Below are 24,571 nucleotides of genomic sequence, written 5' to 3'. Positions count from 1 at the left end.
TCTTCTGTTCTTGTTGCTTACAAACTATGTTGGGAAGACAATGGAGCAGCATGGTGGCACAGTGGTTAGCACTGTTGCCTCACAGCACCAGGGACTCGGGTTCGATTCCCAACTTGGTTCGCCGTCTATGTGGAGTCTGCACATTCTCCGTGTCTGCGTGGGTTTCCTCCGGTTTTCTCCCACAGTCCAAAGATGTGCTGGTTAGGTGTATTGGCCATGTTAAATTCTCCCTCAGTGTACCTGAACAGGCGCCAGAGTGTGGCGACTAGGGGATTTTCACAGTAACCTCATTGCAGTGTTAATGTAAGCCTACTTGTGACACTAATAAATAAACTAAACTAAAAATCTATTTCCTGGCGACAGAGAAATTGTATCACTGAAACAGGCTGTTTGGCACAACCAGTCCGCATTGTAGTTCATCCTTTACGTGACAGTACTCTCCATCTCATGTTCCTTGATCCTCCTTCCTTCAAGCAGCTATCCAACCTATTCTTAAATGTCACCATGATCTCTACTTCAATCATTAACTCTGGCACTGTAGTTGGGACACCCTCACAAATGAAACAGGTCGTTAAACAAACACTTAAGTTCACAACCAAATCTCATTCACTTCAGTCTGAACCAACCTGAAAAGATTTTGAAAGAAATACTACAATTCTCTGAATTCTTAGGGTGTAATGTAACGTACCCACAATTGAAAACACACCATCACTTTGTATCCAAAGCAGCCAGCATAATTGAGGACACCACACACCCTGGACATTCTCTCTTCCACCTTCTTCCATCGGGAAAAAGATACAAAAGTCGGAGGTCACGTACCAACCGATTCAAGAACAGCTTCTTCCCTGTTGCCATCAGACTTTTGAATGGAACTACCTCGTGTTAAGTTGATCTTTCTCTACACCCTAGCTATGACTGTAACACTACATTCTGCACTCTCTCCTTTCCTTCTCTATGCTTTGTCTGTATAGCGTGCAAGAAACAATACTTTTCACTGTATACTAATACATGTGACAATAATAAATCAATTCAAATCAAAGTCACATCACTTACTATGGAAGAGTTGAAATGCCTATGCATATAAATTGTTCCGGGGTTGGTTACTGATATCTTTTCGGCCACCTGCTTGCTGGTTATCACACCAAAACGAATAGTTCCTTGATGATCTGAAATCACAGGTTACGCTCTTTTTAAGCAGACCTCCAAAATGATTTCTATGACATTCTGGGTTCAGAGGGCTCAATGTAATAGAGCCATTTTTTTCTCTGGGGTTACAATGGGTTGGCTTAATGAGGAACCATTTTTTAAGACATAATATACAATCCCACACTCTGAGAAAAAGATACTTAAGAGGAAATCGATGAGACATTTTCTTCACATCGTCTCACAGCCTCCCAGAAATATCAAATTCTCAGAAAAATCAAATTCAATAAAGATATTTGAGGAGATGGCAATTTCTAAATACTAATCAAGCAATTTTGTCAATTCAGAAAGCCAGCTTTACTCATCGCAACCAAACATGATCTAGTGCCACAAGTATCATTTTTAAATAATTATTTTAATACAGAGCTTTTCCGATAAAACCACAGGCATGTATTTTTCTTCAACCGGCAGCGCTTAAACAGAGAACAACCAGCACAATGGCTTGTAAAGACATCAATGACCTCAGTGTAATGCTATGCTGACATGACATTTTAAACATTAGAAAAAAAACATTCATAAATGAATTTGCAAATGCCCATGCAAGTCCACTGTAGTTCTTAATGTTCTATTTAAATTAAAATTCAGAGTGATTGTACTTAGAATCCCTACAGTGCAGATGGAGGCCATTTGGCCCATCGAGCCTGCACCAACCACAATCCCACCCAGGCCCTATTCCCGTAACCCCACACATTTACCCTGCTAGTTCCCAGACACTAAGGTCAATTTAGCATGGCCAATCAACCTAACCCACACATCTTTGGATTCTGGGAGGAAACCGGAGCACCGGGAGGAAACCCACGTGGACGTGGGGAGAATGTGCAAACTCCACACAGACAGCGACCCGAGGCCGGAATTGAACCCGGGTTCCTGTGAGGCAGCAGTGTTTTGAAAAACACCACTGTGTTTTGAAGATTACGTTAAGTTGATGCATTTCGTAGACAAATGCAAATTCAGTGATCAAATTCCATAATTTAAATGCAAAACATTATAAACTTTAGACATTATTTCAAAAGAAAAAGTGTTCCATTTAACTAAGCAATGATTTAAAATGATCTAAACAGCTGGTATTATTTTTCAATTTCCTTCCCTACTTTCCCCGAGGTGTTACATAGAAGAGACCAATAATTATGCATATTATTTTCACCAGGTACCAGAGAAGAAGCTCAAAAGAAACACATGCTTTCCCCATAGATATTGACACCTAAAAGGTGATTTTGACCAATAAAATTATCTTGACCAATTGGGCCAGTGAACTGACGAATGGCAGATGGAGTTTAATTTAGATAAATGCGAGGTGATGCATTTTGGTAGATAGAACCAGGGCAGGATTTACTCAGTTAATGGTAGAGCATTGGGGAGAGTTACAGAACAAAGAGATCTCGGGGTACAGGCTCATAGCTCCTTGAAAGTGGAGTCACGGGTGGACAGAGTGGTGAAGAAGGCATTCAGAATGCTTGGTTTCATTGGTCAGAACATTGAATACAGGAGTTGGGACGTCTTGTTGAAGTTGTATAAGACATTGGTCGGGCCACACTTGGAATACTGTGTACAGTTCTGGTCACCCTATTATAGAAAGTATATTAAATTAGAAAGAGTGCATTACTAGGATGCTACTGGAACTTGATGGTTTGAGTTATAAGGAAAGGCTGGATAGACTGGGACTTTTTTCTCTGGAGCGTAGCAGGCTGAGGGGTGATCTTATAGAGGTCTATGAAATAATGAGGGGCATAGATCAGCTAGATAGTCAATATATTTTCCCAAAGGTAGGGGAGTTTAAAACTAGAGGGCATAGGTTTAAGGTGAGAGGGGAGAGGTACAAAAGGGTCCAGAGGGGCAATTGTTTCACACAGAGGGTGGGTGAGTGTCTGGAACAAGCTGCCAGAGGTAGTAGTAGAGGCTGGTCCAATTTTGTCTTTTAAAAAGCGTTTAGACAGTTACATGGTTAAGATAGGTATAGAGGGATATGGGCCAAATGTGGGCAATTGGGGCTAGCTTAGGCATTTAAAAAAAGGGTAGCATGGACAAGTTGGGCCAAAAGGCCTGTTTCCATGCTGTAAACTCTATGATTTTATGACTACGACTCTGAAAGGAAGATGGCGAGACTTCAATGCAAGTTCAAAGCATGCCAATATCCCAACGTCAATCAATGTAATAAGTGAAGAGAAAAATACATTTACTTTTGTGATCTTATGTAGTTTTGGAGATGGAAAATCTCAGTCATTCCAACATGAAGCAGCAAATATTCTTTGCTCCTTTGTTACACATTTAATTTGCCCCTCTTCAGGTACCAAATTTTTAATCTTCACCTACTTTCTCCCATCTCATTAGGAAATTAGCTTTTTATTCTCCCAATTCTATTTCTAATCATGCCGATCTATTGTCACACTTTCTCCTGAAAAGAGGAGAATAATCAGCATAATCAAGAACCCTACCCACCCCGGACATAGTCTCTTCCACCTTCTCCTGTCGGGAAAAAGATACAAAAGTCGGAGATAGAAACATAAAAACTAGACTCAGGAGTAGGCCATTCGGCCCTTTGAACCTGCTCCACCATTCATTTTGACCATGGCTGATCATCGAATTTAATATCCTGATCCCCCCATTTCCCCATATCTCTTGATCCCTTTAGCCCCAAGAGCTATATCTAATTTCTTCTTGAAATCAGACAATGTTTTGGCCCCCACTACTTTGTGTGGTAGTGAAGTCCATACATTCACCACCCTCTGGTAAGATCACTTACCACCTGACTCAAGAACAGCTCCTTCCCTGCTGCCATCAGACCTTTGAATGGACCTACCATATATCAAGCTGATCTTTCTCTACACCCTGGCTATGACTGCAACATTACATGCTGCACCCTCTCCTTTGAATGGTATGTTTTGTCTGTATAGCCTGCAAGGTACAATACTTTTCATTGTATCCCAACACGTGACAATAATAAATCAAATTAAATCAAAATATGGAACCAACAATGCAATTGTGATATTAGCTTCCTGTTTTCCAACTTTTCCGCTCTGCTTTCCTGAAGGGTTAAGTTTTGCTTGGGTACCTCACTCAACATTCTGAGTAGCAACATCCACCATTAGGGCTTGCAAATGAAAACTGAGGAGAACCTGTGTTCTCACCCCAGCAAGATCACTGAAAAGTTAGTAGTCAAAAGCACGAGTCCCTAATTCTAAACCAAGGATGACAAGACCAATGTTCTTGCACCAAATTATGCCACATAAGGATTAATTAAAACCAGGAATCGAAGCTAGACCTTCCATCAGTTTGTCTTTCTGCTGCACTGACCAATGCCTATATGCAAATCAGCAGGAGGGAGATTTTGAATTAGGTAGGCTTATATCCAAATTATGTTAGAAACGATGATATTTTTACATCTTTACACATGGATCTCAATTGGTGCCCTTTATTCACCTAAAAATGCAAGGCATAATTTCAGCAACTCTGACATAGGAGTAGAAGTAGGCTATTCAGCCCATCAAGTCTGCTCCGCCATTCAATGAGATCATGAGTGATCTGATGTAGTAGTCCTCAATTCCACTTTCCTGCCTCATCCCCATAACCCTCGATCCGCTTAAAAATCTGTCTGTCTCAACCTTGAACATACTTAATGACCCAGCCTCTACAGCCTTCTGCAGTAAAGAATTGCACAGATTCACTACCCTCAGAAGAAATTCCTCCTTATCTCTGTCTTAATGGGCAATCCCTTATTTGAAGAATATGCCCTCTGGACCTAGACTCTCCCATAGGGGATATAATCTCTGACCATCCACCCTGTCAAGCCCCCTGAGTCTCAATAAGGTCGCCTCTCGTTCTTCTAAACTCCAGCGAATACAGGCCCAACCTACTCAACCTCTCCACATGAGAAACGCCTTTACTTTCTCAGAAGACTAAGGAAATTTGGCATATCAGCTACGACTCTCACCAACTTTTACAGATGCACCATAGAAAGCATTCTTCCTGGTTGTATCACAGCTTGGTATGGCTCTTGCTCTGCCCAAAACCGCAAGAAACTACAAAAGGTCGTGAATGTAGCCCAATCCATCACGCAAACCAGCCTCCCATCCACTGACTGTCTACACTTCCTGCTGCTTCGGCAAAGCAGCCAGCATAATTAAGGACCCCATGCACCCTGGACATTCTTTCTTCCATCTTCTTCTGTTGGGAAAAAGATACAAAAGTCTGAGGTCACGTACCAACCGATTCAAGAACAGCTTCTTCCCTGCTGCTGTCAGACTTTTGAATGGACCTACCTTGCATTAAGTTGATCTTTCTCTACACCCTAGCTATGACTGTAACACTACATTCTGCACTCTCTCATTTCCTTCTCTCTGAACGGTATGTTTTGTCTGTATAGCGCGCAAGAAACAATACTTTTCACTGTATGTTAATACATGTGACAATAATAAATCAAATAAAATCCCTCCATATCCGGGAACTGAACCTTCTCTGGACTGTCTCTAATGCCAGTATATCTTTCCTTGGGTAAGGGGGCCAAAACTGTTCACAGTTCATAAAATCATAGAAACCCTACAGTGCAGAAAGAGACCATTTGGCCCATTGAGTCTGCACCGACCACAATCCCACCCAGGCCCTACCCCCATATCCCTACATATTTACCCGCTAATCCCTCTAACCTACGCATCTCAGGACTCTATTAAGGGGCAATTTTTAGCATGGCCAATCAACCTAACCTGCACATCTTTGGACTGTGGGAGGAAACCGGAGCACCCAGAGGAAACCCACGCAGACACGAGGAGAATGTGCAAACTCCACGCAGACAGTGACCCAAGCCGGGAATCGAACCCAGGTCCCTGGAGCTGTGAAGCAGCAGTGCTAACCACTGTGCTACCGTGCTGCCCAGTTCAATCACTTTGTCTGTCAGGCATGGCAATGAAATAGCCATTTCACTTGCAAACTGAACACATGGAATCATCTTACAAATGACATGGGAAACCAAATGCAGCTGCAGTTCAGAGCAAAATGAAAAGTAAACAAGTCCTGTCCAGCCCAGTTCTGCAGAGAATGGAAATTATTATTGATAACAGCGTGGGGACAGGTCCTATCTATACCAACACACATGCATTAAGTATGGTCAGATATGTATAAATTTAAACTCTACTGATAATTCACTAAAATGCCGGGGAGAAAATAAACTAATTTCACTTAAGCTAATTAAAGGCATCACTCAAAATTTGCTGCATTATATCAACTTAAAATGTCTTCTATTGATTGCTGCATGGATAACAAAAAAATGGACAACATCAAAAGTTAAATTAATGGGAAACTTTTGTTTTCAAGCATCCCCAACTCTGGGCATATGTAATAACACATAACAGGACAATGTTTTTACAAAGTGGCTAACAATTACTCCACGTGTGAGCAAACTTAACAGTTTCTGGCATATTATGCAGCTGAAGGAGTGGGGGGCATGGAACGAGAAAATATTGCAAATATTATTTCATTTACTACCATAATCCCAAACAAATAAAAATTAAGGTTTAGAATTTTTTTGCTAAACACCTACTTGCTATAAATAGCAGTTTAACTGACCTAAATAAAAGCAAACTTTTCATGCCTTTATCTTGCACAAGCCTCAGAAGTAGCCTGTGTCCCATAAATTACACTCGTCATATTCACGTCAGGTAAGAAATTTGGAGAGAGGCAATCTTTGCCGTCCCAACAAAGTTAATGTTGGGAAATCTTATTTCCTTTTAATCTGTAAGCACCGTCGTTAGAGCTTTTAGAATTGCACAGCACCGCAAGGTACAACAATTTTCCTGTTGTTGAACTGCCGTTTTTAAGGGATATATAGCAATTTGGTTAACCCGCATGAACCAATTTTCCACCAAATCCAAGTATTTTGGTTTTAATAATGAAATCATTCTCAGCATCCGAATACCTATTTGACAGGATGCTAATCCTTCTGCACAGTAAACATCTGTGACAAACAAGCCTACTGCAGGTACAAGTTTAATTTGAATCTTGGTGGTTGGGGCGGGTGAGTGGGGCGGGCGAGGTGAGTGGGGTGGGCGGGATGAGTGAGGTGAGTGAGTGAGTGAGAGTGAGGTGAGGTGAGTGAGGTGAGTGAGGTGAGTGAGGTGAGTGAGGTGAGTGGGGTGAGTGAGGTGAGTGAGTGAGTGAGGTGAGTGAGTGAGGTGAGTGAGTGAGGTGAGTGAGTGAGGTGAGTGAGTGAGGTGAGTGAGTGAGGTGAGTGAGTGAGGTGAGTGAGTGAGGTGAGTGAGTGAGGTGAGTGAGTGAGGTGAGTGAGTGAGGTGAGTGAGTGAGGTGAGTGAGTGAGGTGAGTGAGTGAGGTGAGTGAGTGAGTGAGGTGAGTGAGTGAGGTGAGTGAGTGAGGTGAGTGAGTGAGGTGAGTGAGTGAGGTGAGTGAGGTGAGTGAGTGAGGTGAGCGAGTGAGGTGAGCGAGTGAGGTGAGCGAGGGAGGTGAGCGAGGGAGGTGAGCGAGGGAGGTGAGCGAGGGAGGTGAGCGAGGGAGGTGAGCGAGGGAGGTGAGCGAGGGAGGTGAGCGAGGGAGGTGAGCGAGGGAGGTGAGCGAGGGAGGTGAGCGAGGGAGGTGAGCGAGGGAGGTGAGCGAGGGAGGTGAGCGAGGGAGGTGAGCGAGGGAGGTGAGCGAGGGAGGTGAGCGAGGGAGGTGAGCGAGGGAGGTGAGCGAGGGAGGTGAGCGAGGGAGGTGAGCGAGGGAGGTGAGCGAGGGAGGTGAGCGAGGGAGGTGAGCGAGGGAGGTGAGCGAGGGAGGTGAGCGAGGGAGGTGAGCGAGGGAGGTGAGCGAGGGAGGTGAGCGAGGGAGGTGAGCGAGGGAGGTGAGCGAGGGAGGTGAGCGAGGGAGGTGAGCGAGGGAGGTGAGCGAGGGAGGTGAGCGAGGGAGGTGAGCGAGGGAGGTGAGCGAGGGAGGTGAGCGAGGGAGGTGAGCGAGGGAGGTGAGCGAGGGAGGTGAGCGAGGGAGGTGAGCGAGGGAGGTGAGCGAGGGAGGTGAGCGAGGGAGGTGAGCGAGGGAGGTGAGCGAGGGAGGTGAGCGAGGGAGGTGAGCGAGGGAGGTGAGCGAGGGAGGTGAGCGAGGGAGGTGAGCGAGGGAGGTGAGCGAGGGAGGTGAGCGAGGGAGGTGAGCGAGGGAGGTGAGCGAGGGAGGTGAGCGAGGGAGGTGAGCGAGGGAGGTGAGCGAGGGAGGTGAGCGAGGGAGGTGAGCGAGGGAGGTGAGCGAGGGAGGTGAGCGAGGGAGGTGAGCGAGGGAGGTGAGCGAGGGAGGTGAGCGAGGGAGGTGAGCGAGGGAGGTGAGCGAGGGAGGTGAGCGAGGGAGGTGAGCGAGGGAGGTGAGCGAGGGAGGTGAGCGAGGGAGGTGAGCGAGGGAGGTGAGCGAGGGAGGTGAGCGAGGGAGGTGAGCGAGGGAGGTGAGCGAGGGAGGTGAGCGAGGGAGGTGAGCGAGGGAGGTGAGCGAGGGAGGTGAGCGAGGGAGGTGAGCGAGGGAGGTGAGCGAGGGAGGTGAGCGAGGGAGGTGAGCGAGGGAGGTGAGCGAGGGAGGTGAGCGAGGGAGGTGAGCGAGGGAGGTGAGCGAGGGAGGTGAGCGAGGGAGGTGAGCGAGGGAGGTGAGCGAGGGAGGTGAGCGAGGGAGGTGAGCGAGGGAGGTGAGCGAGGGAGGTGAGCGAGGGAGGTGAGCGAGGGAGGTGAGCGAGGGAGGTGAGCGAGGGAGGTGAGCGAGGGAGGTGAGCGAGGGAGGTGAGCGAGGGAGGTGAGCGAGGGAGGTGAGCGAGGGAGGTGAGCGAGGGAGGTGAGCGAGGGAGGTGAGCGAGGGAGGTGAGCGAGGGAGGTGAGCGAGGGAGGTGAGCGAGGGAGGTGAGCGAGGGAGGTGAGCGAGGGAGGTGAGCGAGGGAGGTGAGCGAGGGAGGTGAGCGAGGGAGGTGAGCGAGGGAGGTGAGCGAGGGAGGTGAGCGAGGGAGGTGAGCGAGGGAGGTGAGCGAGGGAGGTGAGCGAGGGAGGTGAGTGAGGGAGGTGAGTGAGGGAGGTGAGTGAGGGAGGTGAGTGAGTGAGGGAGGTGAGTGAGTGAGGTGAGTGAGTGAGGTGAGTGAGTGAGGTGAGTGAGGGAGGTGAGTGAGGGAGGTGAGTGAGGGAGGTGAGTGAGGGAGGTGAGTGAGGGAGGTGAGTGAGGGAGGTGAGTGAGGGAGGTGAGTGAGTGAGGGAGGTGAGTGAGGGAGGTGAGTGAGGGAGGTGAGTGAGGGAGGTGAGTGAGGGAGGTGAGTGAGGGAGGTGAGTGAGGGAGGTGAGTGAGGGAGGTGAGTGAGGGAGGTGAGTGAGGGAGGTGAGTGAGGGAGGTGAGTGAGGGAGGTGAGTGAGGGAGGTGAGTGAGGGAGGTGAGTGAGGGAGGTGAGTGAGGGAGGTGAGTGAGGGAGGTGAGTGAGGGAGGTGAGTGAGGGAGGTGAGTGAGGGAGGTGAGTGAGGGAGGTGAGTGAGGGAGGTGAGTGAGGGAGGTGAGTGAGGGAGGTGAGTGAGGGAGGTGAGTGAGGGAGGTGAGTGAGGGAGGTGAGTGAGGGAGGTGAGTGAGGGAGGTGAGTGAGGGAGGTGAGTGAGGGAGGTGAGTGAGGGAGGTGAGTGAGGGAGGTGAGTGAAGTAGGTGAGTGAAGTAGGTGAGTGAAGTAGGTGAGTGAAGTAGGTGAGTGAAGTAGGTGAGTGAAGTAGGTGAGTGAAGTAGGTGAGTGAAGTAGGTGAGTGAAGTAGGTGAGTGAAGTAGGTGAGTGAAGTAGGTGAGTTAGGTAGGTGAGTTAGGTAGGTGAGTTAGGTAGGTGAGTTAGGTAGGTGAGTTAGGTAGGTGAGTTAGGTAGGTGAGTTAGGTAGGTGAGTTAGGTAGGTGAGTTAGGTAGGTGAGTTAGGTAGGTGAGTTAGGTAGCTGAGTGGGTCGTGAGTGAGCGAGCGAGCGAGCGAGCGAGTGAGTGAGTGTGAGTGAGTGTGAGTGAGTGTGAGTGAGTGTGAGTGAGTGTGAGTGAGTGTGAGTGAGTGTGAGTGAGTGTGAGTGAGTGAGGTGAGTGAGGTGAGTGAGGTGAGTGAGTGAGGTGAGTGAGGTGAGTGAGTGAGGTGAGTGAGTGAGTGAGGTGAGTGAGTGAGGTGAGTGAGTGAGGTGGGTGAGTGAGGTGGGTGAGTGAGTGAGGTGAGTGGGTCGTGAGTGAGTGGGTCGTGAGTGAGTGGGTGAGTGGGTCGCGAGTGAGCGAGCGAGTGAGGTGAGCGAGCGAGTGAGGTGAGCGAGCGAGTGAGGTGAGCGAGCGAGTGAGGTGAGCGAGCGAGTGAGGTGAGCGAACGAGGTGAAGCGAGTGAGGCGAGTGAGGTGAGGTGAGGTGAGTGAGTGGGTGAATGAGACGTGAGTGAGTGAGAGAGTGAGTGAGGTGAGTGAGAAGAGAGAGAGAGAAAGTATGCGTGTGTAAAAATCAACATGGGGTCATGGAGTATTGCGAAACAGTGTAAAATAAAGGGAGAAACTTGTGTTTGCAAGAAATTCTGCGGCACGTGTTCCAAGTTACAAGCCAGCCAATCAAAAACACAGAATTCTGCCAAAGATTGGAACAGGCGAGCGTCTTTGTATACTTCCAAAGTTGAGAATTGTTTCTTACTTCAACATCCATAACAATATCCATGATAGCTTTTTAAAAAGGAAACGTGTAAATATTTGACCTAGAAAAACATTGAAAGGATGTGGGAAAGGACAGTGAATGAGGAAAAGACCGTCAAGGGGGTTGTGGGCAAATGGTGTCCTTCTGCACTGCCAAGTTCCATGAGATCCTCAAATAAAATAGAATGTTTTCACCGGATATTAAATTGAAAGCTTAGACTGTATTATTTACTTTGGATATAGACTGAGAGCTCCAGTACTTAAAAAGTAAGGAGAAGTCTCACCTCCTTTTAGCGCATGCAATGCGGAGACGTAAAGTGTCAGGTAACCTGGAGGCTGCGGTGATGCATTGAACTCAAAATATCCAAGGACACCTGGCTTTGTTGGAAATAAAAAGGAGAGAAAATGAAAACGATAGCCTAAGAATTTTGAGAAAACCGTCAGCATCTTCCACCATATGTTCACAAAACAGATACTCAAAAATCCCGACACCATCACACAAAAGAAACAGAAAATGCTGGAAAATCTCCAGCAGGTCTGACAGTATCTGTGGAGAGAGAATGGAGCCAATGTTTCGAGTCTGGATGACCTTGCTGTCAGACTTGCTGAGATTTTCCAGCATTTTCTGCTTTTGCTTTAGATTCCAGCATCTGCAATATTTTGCTTCTATTCTTGCCCCACACCATGCTACTTGTACAACTTTTTAAAATCAGAACTTGTGTGTGAGCCAAATAGTTCATCGAGAAAGGTGCCAGAACACATGCTACTAAAAATAGTTCATTAATTACACACAACACTCTCTACACGACAATAATTCTTCAGATTAAATTATATTCGACAAGCCCTGCATTATGTCAAAGCATTATTCATTACTAATGCTAATGGGACTAGGTGCTGGTTAGAAAGTGTATTTAAATAAAAAGGTTTAATTTTTAAAGTTTATTTATTAGTGTCACAAGTAGACTTACATTCACACTGCAATGAAGTTACTGTGAAAATTCCCCAGTCACCACACTCTGACACCTGTTCGGTTACACGGAGGGAGAGTTTAGCACCTAACCGGCACATCTGATGGACTGCGTGAGGAAACTGGAGCACCCGGAGGAAACCCACGCAGACACGGGGAAAACGTGCAGACTCCGCACAGACAGCAACCCAAGCCGGGAATCGAACCCGGGTCCCTGATGCTGTGAGGCAGCAGTGCTTACCACTGTAAGGGGATGCAGTAATAACACCAGCTTGCATTACAGAGCATGCTTTAACCTAGTAAAACATCCCTGGAGTGATCAAACAAAATTTGATAGCTTAATTAGACCATTTCAAAAAGACTTACCAATATGCAATGATGACACAGTTGGCTTTGATAACATAAATTATATCTGGGAAAGGGTATGCAAAGTTCATATCCCTATTCATTATCCTGCCAGAAAGCACATGCCTGCGGACATTTAGAGCCCAACTCCTTGCCAGTTGGGCAAAAGGGTGACAATCACAATCAAGAATTCAGGTAGACACAGACCCTGACCCCGCAAGGTGACATCTGGCATCTCTCAAGACAGGTTTCCCTCCAACCTCTCGACTCCTGGCTCGCTCAAGCGTGCGCAGATGGTCTCTGAGATTAGCTCCTGTCTTTGAAGCCAAATCATGCTGGGCTGGGCAGGGCAGAGAATTTAAGGCAGGTGGAGCGAGTGATTGAATCACGCCGTAAAGTGCACCAGATGCATTGAAAATAGGACGGGGTTGGGGGGGGGGGGGGGGGGGGGTGCTGCTGTGTAAAAACACCACTGCTAATAATTTCAGCATTTAAAATGAAAACTTCAGCGTATTTAATGGACTTTATTATTCTGGCTACCGCAGACCAAAGCCAGCTTTAAAAAAAAATAAGGAATAGAATAGTCAAGTAGAATACCGTTGATGCTGGAAACCTGAAATAAGAACAGAACATGTTGCAGATACTCAGCAGGTTGTGGCAGCATCTGTGGAGAGAAAGTGAGTTACTGTTTCAGGCCCGTGACCTTTCACCAGAACTTCTGATGAAAGATCAAGGGCGCAAAGCATTAACTAACTTTCTCTCCACAGATGCTGCCACAACCTGCTGCGTAATTCTAGGAGAAGAACAGACTTCAGGGAAGGTATTGATTCGTAAGGCTCAGAAAAAAATAACCCGAGGATCACATAAATGGTATTAGCCTCTTGGAATGAAAAGCAGAAGGAAATTAAGTTCTTCACTGATCGAACCACCCTGTCGGACCCCCTCCTCTTCCCCCTCCCCCACCACCCCAGTTTAATCAGCCTCATTTTACGAAAGGTCGGAAATGCTCATTTTTGACACTATAATTAGCCACCCAAAAGTTAAATTGCACTCAGAAAATCACACCACTTTGGAGAAAAGCAGGCATTCTGCCATCTTCTCATTAAAAAAAGGAATTTGACCACATACCGTTATAAAAATAATTACAGTTAGCCATCATATTTAACTTGGACCCAAATCCAATATTTACTTTCATTAAGGCCAGGACACCAGCAGAGTGGAACTCATGACCAGACCTGCAACTTCAGATAAGTGCCCTTTTTACATAGCAAGCTTGTGCCCTGTCTCTTTCAAGCAGCAGCATTCCTGCAGGGACAGGAATGGCTGTTGCAGGTTCCGGGGTTTAGATGTTTCAGTAAGAGCAGGGAAGGTGGTAAAAGAGGGGGAGGTGTGGCATTCTTAGTCAAGGACAGTATTACGGTGGCAGAAAGTACTGGGCTAATGGTAAGATACTTGGTAGTGTGGATGAGCGGAGAGATCTTGGTGTCCATGTGCATAGATCCCTGAAAGTTGGCACCCAGGTTGATAGGGTTGTTAAGAAGGCGTACGGAGTGTTAGCGTTTATTGGTAGAGGGATTGAGTTTCGGAGCCAGGAAGTCATGTTGCAGCTGTACAGAACTCTGGTGCGGCCGCATTTGGAGTATTGCGTACAGTTCTGGTCACCACATTATAGGAAGGATGTGGAAGCATTGGAAAGGATGCAGAGGAGACTTACCAGGATGTTGCCTGGTATGGTGGGAAGGTCTTATGAGGAAAGGCTGAGGGACTTGAGGTTGTTTTCGTTAGAGAGAAGAAGGTTAAGAGGTGACTTAATAGAGGCATACAAGATGATCAGAGCATTAGATAGGGTGGATAGTGAGAGCCTTTTTCCTCGGATGGTGCTAGCTAGCATGAGGGGACATAGCTTTAAATTGAGGGGTCATAGATATAGGACAGATGTCAGAGGTAGGTTCTTTACTCAGAGAGTAGTAAGGGCGTGGAATGCCCTGCCTGCAGCAGTAGTGGACTCGCCAACATTAAGGGCATTTAAATGGTCATTGGATAAACATATGGATGATATTGGAATAGTGTAGGTTAGATGGGCTTTAGATTGGTTTAACTGGTCGGCGCAACATCGAGGGCCGAAGGGCCTGTACTGCGCTGTAATGTTCTATGTTCTATTGCAGAAATGCAGTTCACCATCTCTGTACAGTACTGGCCACCCTATTATAAAAAGGATATTATTAAACTAGAAAGAATGCAGAAATGATTTACTAGGATGTTACCGGGACTTGATGGTTTGGGTTATAAGGAGAGGCTGGATAGACTGGGACTTTTTTCCCTGGAACGTAGGAAGCTTAGGGGTGATCTTATAGAGATCTATAAAATAATGAGGGGCATAGATAAAGTAGACAGTCAACATCTTTGTCAAAAGGTAGGGGAGTCTAAAACTAGAGGGCATAGGTTTAAGGTGAGAGGGGAGAGATATAAAAGGGTCCAGAGGGTCAATATTTTCACACAGAGGGTGGTGAGTGTCTGGAACAAGCTGCCAGAGGTAGTAGTAGAGGCGGGTACAATTTTGCCTTTTTAAAAGCATTTAGACAGTTACATGGGTAAGATGGGTATAGAGGGATATGGGCCAAATGCGGGCAATTGGGACTAGCTTAGTGATAAAAAAAAAAAAGAGTGGCATGGACAAGTTGGGCCAAAGGACCTGTTTTCCATGCTGTAAACCTCTATGACTCTATCCCCAAGTCACAGCAAGACATCAAACAACAGCAAGAATACCTGGGTATTGTCACTGGAATAGTAAACCAGACACCCAGGGTAATGCTCTGGGACCTGGGTTCGAATCCCACCATGGCAGGTGGTGAAACTTGAATTCAATAAAAATCTGGAATTAAAAGTCTAATGATGGCCGTGAAACCATTGTCGACTGTCAGAAAAACCCATCTGGTTCACTAATGTCCTTTAGGGAAGGAAATCTGCTGTCCCTACCTGGCCTGGCCTACATGTGACTCCAGACTCACAGCAATGTGGTTGACTCTTAAATGCCCTCAGAGATGGGCAATAAATGCTGGCCCTGCCAGTGACACCCACATCCCATGTACGAATAAAAAAACCCGTCACTAGACTACTGTCAAGTAAAAGCAGCAAACTCAGCAGATCACGCAGCAGCTAGGGTGGTTGACAGTGAGGCACATGGTGACAATATTCTTTTTCTCCACAGACGCTGCCTGAACTGTTGAGCATTTTGTTTTTATTTCAAATTTATGGCTTCAGTAGTCTTTTGCTTGCATCAGATGAATAATTTCCCGAACCACTTTCTCTTCTTCCCCTTTGCAACCGCTTTCCACTTTTGTATTTAAATCAGAGCATATGTCGCCACCATTAGTCACCCATTAACAGATGGCCACCAAAGTGGGTGACAAGGAAATCTATATTTAGATCATACTGATTGTTGGAAGGTGAGCAGATTGTGGTTGCTTTAAAGAGACTAATGTCATAGCTCAACTTACAAAACACAGAAGTAATTGCAATAGCATTGCTGAAAAAAAAGACGTGCTGTCAAAGCTTTTCAACTTGCACTCATCAGGACAGACTCAAGAAAACTAAACTACAAATGCCAAATGCTCCTTTTTCAAAATTTGGTATTATAGCATCTGTCCTGATGAGTGAAAGACAAAATGCTTCAACAGCATGTCCATTTTCTCAACCACATTCAGGATGAGTACTAAGCGATGAATTGGAATTAATGGTATAGTAGCTACACAAATTTTACGAAGAAAGGATTAAAGCTTCCTTCTCACCCACCTTTTCACTTCACTCCATCTTCGGACCCACTACTGCTCCTCAGCCAACAAGGAGAACAGATAACCACCTACTGAATACATCAATCACACTTTGTAACTGACAAGTGTGATGATAGTAGGCATCTGCTATGATATATACTTATTATATTTCTGTAGAATGTTTAAAATTTCAGCTTTATTCTACAGGCAGTGTGTCTCAAGGGTTGTAAAAGCAAGTTGTTTACTCATTTCAGCTCGGAATTTGTTGTTGATAGAGCTAATGGACATTTATTTGCACAAAGTATTCCTTGGGAAGTTGATTGACAGGATAATGTGGTTAATGTGCAGAGCTGGGTCTTTAGCAGAGAGACAGAAACCTTTATAGTTTAGAGTTGGAGGCCTGCTAAAGTCAGAGGCATGAGCAGGCTGTTGCTGAGAACTCTCTCTCTCCCCACAAAATCTCTCTGAAAGCTTCAAGACTGTTAACACAATTTATAGCAAGTATGCCTGGGTTTGCTTACTGTATTTATTTGAAAGTGGTTTTGATCTATGCACGAATGGAACTTATTTGGAACTCGAACAGTCATAAACCAGAAAGTAAGGCTGTTTCCTTTCATTTTTAAATGTTGTTCAACTGTTGATAGTTAAGCTACTTCATTTGTTAGCATTACATTTAAACTGTGCTATTAAATAAAGTATGTTTTACTATAAAAGCTCCATACTTTGTCAGTGGAAGTACTACCGGAAAAAAATATCTCATCTTGGGTCTAGTCTGGCTTTGTAATGTAAACTTAGGGTTCTGGTCCAGTACCCTAACACATGATGAGGCTAGCCCATTGCGCTGGCGGTGTGCTGACGCCTACGATGGTGGTTTGCCCAGGCTAGAGTAGAGTAAAGAATCAGGACAGCTAGAGGTTAAACTGAGGCTTTACCTGATGCAATTTTTCAAATCCATCTCGGCCTTTTGGCTAAGATGAAGCGTCAGATCAAGGAAGGGTTGCAATGCCTCACCCTGTCAGCTTGAATCTTGTTTGTCCCTTATGTGGGGACCATGAATTAGATTCAATTTGAATTGGGGTTTTTGGTTGTAATAAAAGTGCCAAAAGGTACGCAAAAAAACCCCACAAATTGAAGTGGGAGGAGGTTGGGAGGAAGGTGGGAGAGGGGAAATACCTTTGTGCAGGAAGGCAAAAAAATGCTGAGAATATAAAGAGGAGGCCAAGAAGAGTGGCAGTAAGTACACATAAACAGCACATTGGTGAAGCTCTGCAACCGGTTACACCATAATAATCCCTCCAACAGAAGTTATGTAAGCAGCAGGAAGCGTTCAAGTCACCTGCGTGGACTGTCATTGCAAGCTGAGAGACTCTTTATTAGTGGTTCACCTGGATATCATGGTGTTGTACAGCATGAGCTTGGCCCAAACAACACATGCATTTTTAAAATTATTTATTAGTGTCACAAGTAGGCTTACATTAACATAGCAACGAAGTTACTGTGTAAATCCCCTAGTCGCCACACTCTGGTGCCTGTTGGGAGAATTGAGAACAGAGGGAAAATTTAGCATGGCCAATCCACCTAACTAGCACGTCTTTTGGACTGTGGGAGGAAACCGGAGCACCCGGAGGAAACCCATGCAGACACGGGCAGAATGTGCAGACTTGCACAGATGGTGACCCAAGCTGGGAATCGAACCTGGGTCCCCTGCACTGTGAGGCAGTAGTGCTAACCACCGTGCCACCGATGTAGTCATGATCCAAATTGAACCCTGCAGTTTATTCAAAGCAATATCTCTGGACAGGGCAGGGGCTTTTTTTTTAATATGAGGCATGTGATATCAATGATAGCATTGTTTCCCTTAGTAACCAAAATCAAAATTAGAATTCCAATCTTTTTCCTGATCTGATTGATGTCAGGGTTAAATGAAATCCCAATAAATAAGGAGACTGCACTATTCAAATGGTAGGTTCAACAGGACATAGCTGCTATCATTTGCAAATACCAATAAATTTGTAAGAGTTATTACTGGAAATCAATGTTATGCTCAGACTGGAATATTAGCAATCCCAATACAGCATTCCTATTCTTTTCTTAGTTGTGATTTGTCTGCATGAGAGTTTGATGGGCTGTTTGGCTTAATGTACAGTAAGAAGTCTCACAACACCAGGTTAAAGTCCAACAGGTTTATTTGGTAGCAAATACCATAAGCTTTCGGAGCAATGCTCCTTCGTCAGATGGAGTGGTCAGAGACCACTCCATCTGACGAAGGAGCATTGCTCCGAAAGCTTATGGTATTTGCTACCAAATAAACCTGTTGGACTTTAACCTGGTGTTGTGAGACTTCTTACTGTGCTTACCCCAGTCCAACGCCGGCATTTCCACATCATGGCTTAATGTAGCCATTTATTAAGTTAAAGTTTATTTATTAGTGTCACAAGTAGGCTTACATTAACACTGCAATGAAGTTACTGTGAAAATCCCCTAGTCGCCACACTCCGGTGCCTGTTCGGGTACACTGAGGGAGAATTTAGCATGGCCAATCCACCTAACCAGCACATCTTTCAGACTGTGGGAGGAAACCGGAGCACCTGGAGGAAAGCCATGCAGACATGGGGAGAACGTGCAAACTCCACGCAGACAGTGACCCATGCCGGGAATCGAACCCGGGTCCCTCATGCTCTGAGGCAACAGTGCTAACTACTGTGCCACACAGTACAAAGCCTTAATCTATCACTGCAGTAAGTTTTCAATACATCCTAGAGCCAACTCTGGCAAATTATGGTACAAAGCAAATGGAGGAATCAAACAGAACCAGCCAACATGCCAAGAGGACTCTCAGTCCAAAACTCTTCCAAATCATTACCATTGCTGATTTCAAAATACTTGGGAGTTCATTTGTTAAATCTTACTCAGCTTAGTTGCCTTTGAAGATTGATTATTGGTTTCCAATCTAACCAGGAGACTTCATTAAAGAGAAAGACAAATAGCAGGGATTGGTGGCAGTCAACACGGATCAAATCTGGGATTAATGTCGCGCCTATCATGCAAGTTTTGTTTTAAAAACTGAAGTGTTGCTTCGGAGACAAAAACATGTTTGGGTTTCATACGGTTACAATGGTGCAAAAATGGTCGGGTGAGGTCTGCACTAATGGAGCAGGGAAAAACATAGACTGATTGGGAGTAAGGTATTGTGCTCCAACGCCAACCCTAAACGTTTACCAGCTGCAGTGAGGCTGCACTCTGAAGAGGACATCTCCTTTCTGGGAAGGAAGCTTCTGGATAGAGGCAATATAACAGGCGTGATCTTACCAGCTCGCTGCACTGGTCGATCAGTGTGGCGAGCCAGGGAGAGGATGAAAATCCGAATCATGGTCAACTTGCTATCCTCCCGGCCCTGTTTTGCCGGGTAAGATACTCAGTCAGAGAGTTGGTGCAGACTCGATGGGCCAAATGGCCTTTTCTGCACTGTAGGGATTCTACGATTTTATGAAGTTTCTATGAAAATCCGCTCGTCGCCACATTCATAAGAATGTAAGAACTAGGAGCAGGAGTAGACCATATGGCCCCTCGAGCCTATTCCGCCATTCAATAAGATCATGACTGATCTTTTTGTGGACTCAGCTCCACTTACCCACCCGCTCACCATGACCCTTAATTACTGTTCAAAAATCTATCATATCTATCTTCTGGCACCTGTTCGGGTACACGGAGGGAGAATTTAGCACGGCTAATGCTGACCTAACCAGTACGCCTTTCGGACTGAGAGGGGAAACCGGAGCACCCGGAGGAAACCCACGCAGACACGGGGAGAACGTGCAGACTCCACACAGACAGTGACCAAGGCCGGGAATCAAACCCGGGTCCCTGGCGCTGTGAGGGCAGCAGTGCCACCATGCCGCCCGGGAAAAAGCCCCAGCCGATCGCTAACGAGTCAGATCGTCTCCCACTCCAACTCAAATTGAGATCCGAAGCTCCGGAGGACATTTTCCACAAATGCGTTAGTCCGAGTTGTCACTGGCCACATCCTGCAGGAACTCGCCCATCACTGTCCCTTCCTGTGCTGCCATTCTCATGAATAAGTGTGAAACTGAGTTGAAGTTTATATTTTCTTCCTAAATTTCAGTGAATCACTTTGTTGTCTCTGCAGACAAATTCCTGTTATTAAAGCACCGCTTCCACCTCAGTCTTCCCTTTTCAAATTCCTACAAAATTAGGTCAGGGGTTAGTTTCAGCTACTCAGACCAACAACAGGGCAGATTAGTTAACACTTGCCAGTGAAATTGCAGGCACTGTTGGGACAAAACATTCCAAGGAAAATTATAATTGTGAATGTGTTCTCCAAATTCTAACTTTCTTCTAAGAAGCACTCACAACCGACTCAAGAACATCCTCTTCCCTGCTGCCATCAGGGCGGCGCAGTGGTTAGCACTGCTGCCTCACAGCGCCAGGGGCCCGGGTTCAATTCCTGGCTTGGGTCACTGTCTGTGTGGAGTTTGCACGTTCTCCCCGTGTCTGTGTGGGTTTTCTTAGGGTGCTCCGGTGTCCTCCCACAGTTCGAAAGACGTGCTGGTTAGGTGCGTTGGCCGTGCTAAATCCTCCCTCAGTGTAACTGAACAGGCGTTCGAGTGTGGTGACTAAGGGATTTTCACAGTAACTTCATTGCAGTGTTAACGTAAGCCTACTTGTGACACTAATAAGTAAACTTTAAAACTTTGAATGGGCCTACCATATGTTAAGCTGATATTTCTCTATACCCTATCTGTAACTGCAACAATATATTCAGCACCCTCTCCTTTCCTTCTCCCCTATGTACCCTATGAACTGCATGTTTTGTCTGCATAACGCACAAGAAACAATACCTTTCACTGTATCCCAATATATGTGACAATAATAAATCAAATCAAACCATATGGAGCAATCCATTTTCCCGAATTTCGAACAACATTACTTCTGCCAATCTTACTCTAACCCTATATATCCTGAATACCTTCTTCAATTCATACCACTGCCATTGATATGAACCCTGGAATCAGTGACAGAGCTGCCCCAATAGGTCTCCAAAGGTGCAGTGAAAGCCAAGTCATTGGGTGGTCCTCAAAGCTTTGGGTAAATGGAAAAGGTGATGCTCCCATGGCTTTGGAGAAAATGATTAAAATGATTAAGAACTTGCTTTAACTTCAATTCTGACTCTGGAACCCAGCAATCAACAAATAAAGTCTCTTGGCACTTTCGCTGTTACGTCGGTGAACTGAGTTTACAGCAGACTATGCCAAATGGATTTAATAGCAAAACAAAAAACAATGGGCTTCCAGAAAGAAGACCAACATAAAAGCAGCTAAACGCTTCCAGAACAGATGCGAGCTGTTACGGATAATGGCCAGTGATGGCCGAGGTAAAAGCCAAGGTGTTCATAGCTTGATAAAAGCAAATTACTGCGGATGCTGGAATCTGAAACCAAAAGAGAAAATGCTGGAAAACCTCAACATGTCTGGCAGCATCTGTAAGGAGAGAAAAGAGCTGACCTTTCGAGTCCAAATCATCCTTTGTCAAAGCTGCCCAGCATTTTCTCTTTTGGTTTCAGATTCCAGCATCCGCAGTAATTTGCTTTTATCCAAGGTGTTCATAGCTCGAGTTCATTTGCACAATGATCTGATCCTCGGTTTAATATAGAGGAAATCCTCCTCGAGAATCAGGCTACAAGGAAGTGAGAACCCTGTCCTGCTGTCTTCTGGAGTTTAACTTCAGCTCCACCTGGTCAGAAAGCTCATTATCTCAGCAGCAACATCCTTCACACTACTAAGACTGGCGTGCCTTGCAGGCACAGCAACAGCTATTGGATCTTTGTTGGCAACACATTCGTATAGATTCATTACAGCACAGGAGGAGGCCATTTGGCCCAATGAGACCGTGTCAGTTCTCTGCAGAGCAATCCAGTCGTCCCATTTCAATGTTTTATCCTCACAACTCTGCAAGTTTATTTCCCTCCAGTGTTCATCTAATTTTTTGTTGAAACCACTGATTGTCTCCATGTCGTCCACCAACCTCATAGGCAGAGTTTTCCCGGACATTTGCCACTCACTGCTTAAAGCTCTTCCTCAAATTGACACTGCCCCTCTTGCCCTAAACCTTAAACTCATGTCCCCTTAGTCATCATGTGATCAGCCAATAGGAACAGCCATTCTTGGTCTACCTTATCTAAACCGGTCATAACCAAGTACATAGTTATCAAATCTCGCTTCAATCTCCTTTGCTCCAAGGAGAACAACCCCTGCTTCTCCAACCTAACCCTGTGGCTAACATCCCTCATTCCTAGAACTTTGTTGTTAAATCTCCTTTGCCTCCACTCAAGGATCCTTACATTCTTTCTAAACGTGGTACATTTTTCAGTACACAGACTTAGAGCTGGTGTACTCGGTGGCCACCTTTGTCCCCTCCGATGTGGCGAGCTTGACCAGTTCCCCGGGCAGCAGCAGGCGCACGGCGGTCTGGGTCCCCTCCGGCGGTCTGGGTCCCCCCGGCAGTCCGGGTCTCCCACAAGCTGATGATCTGCCGCTTGTTGTAATTGGCCAGGCGGGCAGCCTCACCTGCGATGCGCTTGAAGGTATTGTTGGCAGACAAGTTCACAATGCTCATGGAGGAGATGCCGGTGTCAGGGTGAACCTGCTTGAGCACTTTGTAGATGGAGTATCTCTGTTGCCCGGATTTCCTCCTCCTCTTGCCAGCTTTCGTTGGCAGCTTCATCTGCCCTTTCTTGCCATCCTTCATGGAAATTTGTTGCTTTTTTTCCTTATCGATTGTCAAGGGTGGCATAATGCACTTCTTTTGGCCTAACCAGAACTTTATAAAAGTTCAGCATAACTTTTGTACTCAATACATCTACTAAGAAGCTCCTTGCTTTACTAATTGCCTTCAATTTATCCTCACATCTTCAAAGATCCATGCACATGAATGCCAAGGTCCCACTATTTTGAGTCACCAATAGGCACCAAATGGGATGTGAGGAAAAATCTTTTTACCCGGAGGGTGGTGACGGTCTGGAATGCGCTTCCTGAGAGGGTGGTGGAGGCGGGTTGTCTCACATCCTTTAAAAAGTATCTGGATGAGCACTTGGCATGTCATAACATTCAGGGCTATGGGCCAAAAGCTGGCAGATGGGATTAGGTGGGAGTTCAAGTGTTTCTAATGTACTGGTGCAGACTCGATGGGCCAAAGGGTCTTTTCTGTGCTGTATGATTCTATGACTTCAAAATAATTCAGTAATTTTATCAACGAGCTTATTATGACATTTCATTCAGAAAAAAAACAGCTCCAATATAACTATACAAGCTGACGACTTGAAAAGTCAAGTTTTATCTTAGTGCTGTATTGCAGTTTTGATGATCGACCTCCCCCTTGTGGTCAACGGGGAAATTTAGGGTCAAACCTGCCTTATAGACTATCACAGCACGATTCTAAATGACGTGTACACTTCAGCGAATACTGCGAACACTTAAGTATCAGCTTTACAGACTGATATCTAGGTCTACAGAAAGTTTTTAAAAATCCATTTGTCACTACATTGGATCCTTTCGACATGAAATACCATGAGAAAAAGGTCCATAATTATAACCTTACACTGGGTTTCCTCTGGGTGCTCTGGTTTTCTCCCACACTCCAAAGATGCGTGGGTTAGGTTGATTGGCCATGCTAAATTGATCCTTAGTGTCAAGGGGATTAGCACGATAAATATGTGGGGTTATAAGGATAGGGCCTGGGTGGGATTGTTGTTGCTGCAGACTCGATGGGCCGAATGGCCTCCTCCTGCGCTGTAGGAATTCTATGACTATCATATCATTATAACCTGGAATATGCAGAGGAACCCAGAAAGCCAAAGTCTAATTAACATTCAGTCCTTCGAGGTTTTGAAAAAGAAAATCCCACAATTGTGCTACAAAAATCACTATGAATCGCTAAAAGTATTGGAGGTGAACCTGGCAGGTAGAAAAGCAACATTTGACATTGTCAAAATTACACAACGAATAAGATAAAGACAATGAACATCTAGTATACTGTATGCAAGAACCAACTCTGGTTTATATAGTAACTCACCACATCTTCAGGACATGATGTGGAGATGCCAGGGTTGGACAAGGGTGAGCACAGTAAGAAGTCTCATAACACCAGGGTTAAAGTCCAACAGGTTTATTTGGTATCACGAACTTTTGGAGCACTGCTCCTTCATCCGGTGAGTGGAGAGTTGGGTTCACAAACAGGGCATATCATAGAAACCCTACAGTGCAGAAGGAGGCCATTCGGCCCATCGAGTCTGCACTGACCACAATCCCACCCAGGCCCTACCCCCACATATTTTTACCTGCTAATCCCTCTAACCTACGCATCTCAGGACTCTAAGGGGCAATTTTTAACCTGGCCAATCAACCTAACCCGCACATCTTTGGACTGTGGGAGGAAACCGGAGCACCCGGAGGAAACCCACGCAGACACAAGGAGAATGTGCAAACTCCACACAGACAGTGACCCGAGCCGGGAATCGAACCCAGGACCCTGGAGCTGTGAAGCAGCAATGCTAACCACTGTGCTACCGTGCCGCCCTTATATAGACAAAGACTCAATGGCAAGATAATGGTTGGAATGCGAGTCTTTACAAGTAATCAAGTCTTTACAGGTACAAAC

At 45.7% G+C, this 24,571-nt stretch overlaps 1 protein-coding gene across 3 annotated transcripts in view; it reads right to left on the bottom strand.

The window, feature by feature from the left end:
- txndc11 (thioredoxin domain containing 11) overlaps positions 1-24,571 on the bottom strand; it is a 103,828-nt gene that overhangs the window by 46,463 nt on the left and 32,794 nt on the right. For 2 of the 3 annotated variants that reach the window (XM_078240756.1, XM_078240757.1), the window contains 2 exons: positions 11,101-11,194; positions 1,054-1,166 (listed from right to left, as the gene is read on the bottom strand). In XM_078240756.1, coding sequence (XP_078096882.1) covers positions 1,054-1,166; positions 11,101-11,194 — 207 coding nt within the window. The remainder of the gene's footprint in view (positions 1-1,053; positions 1,167-11,100; positions 11,195-24,571) is intronic. The other variant, XM_078240758.1, reaches the window with a different exon arrangement.

This window comes from Mustelus asterias, chromosome 23 (assembly GCF_964213995.1).
Source record: "Mustelus asterias chromosome 23, sMusAst1.hap1.1, whole genome shotgun sequence".
NCBI lineage: Eukaryota > Metazoa > Chordata > Chondrichthyes > Carcharhiniformes > Triakidae > Mustelus > Mustelus asterias.
This window is presented reverse-complemented; position numbering and strand designations above follow the sequence as displayed.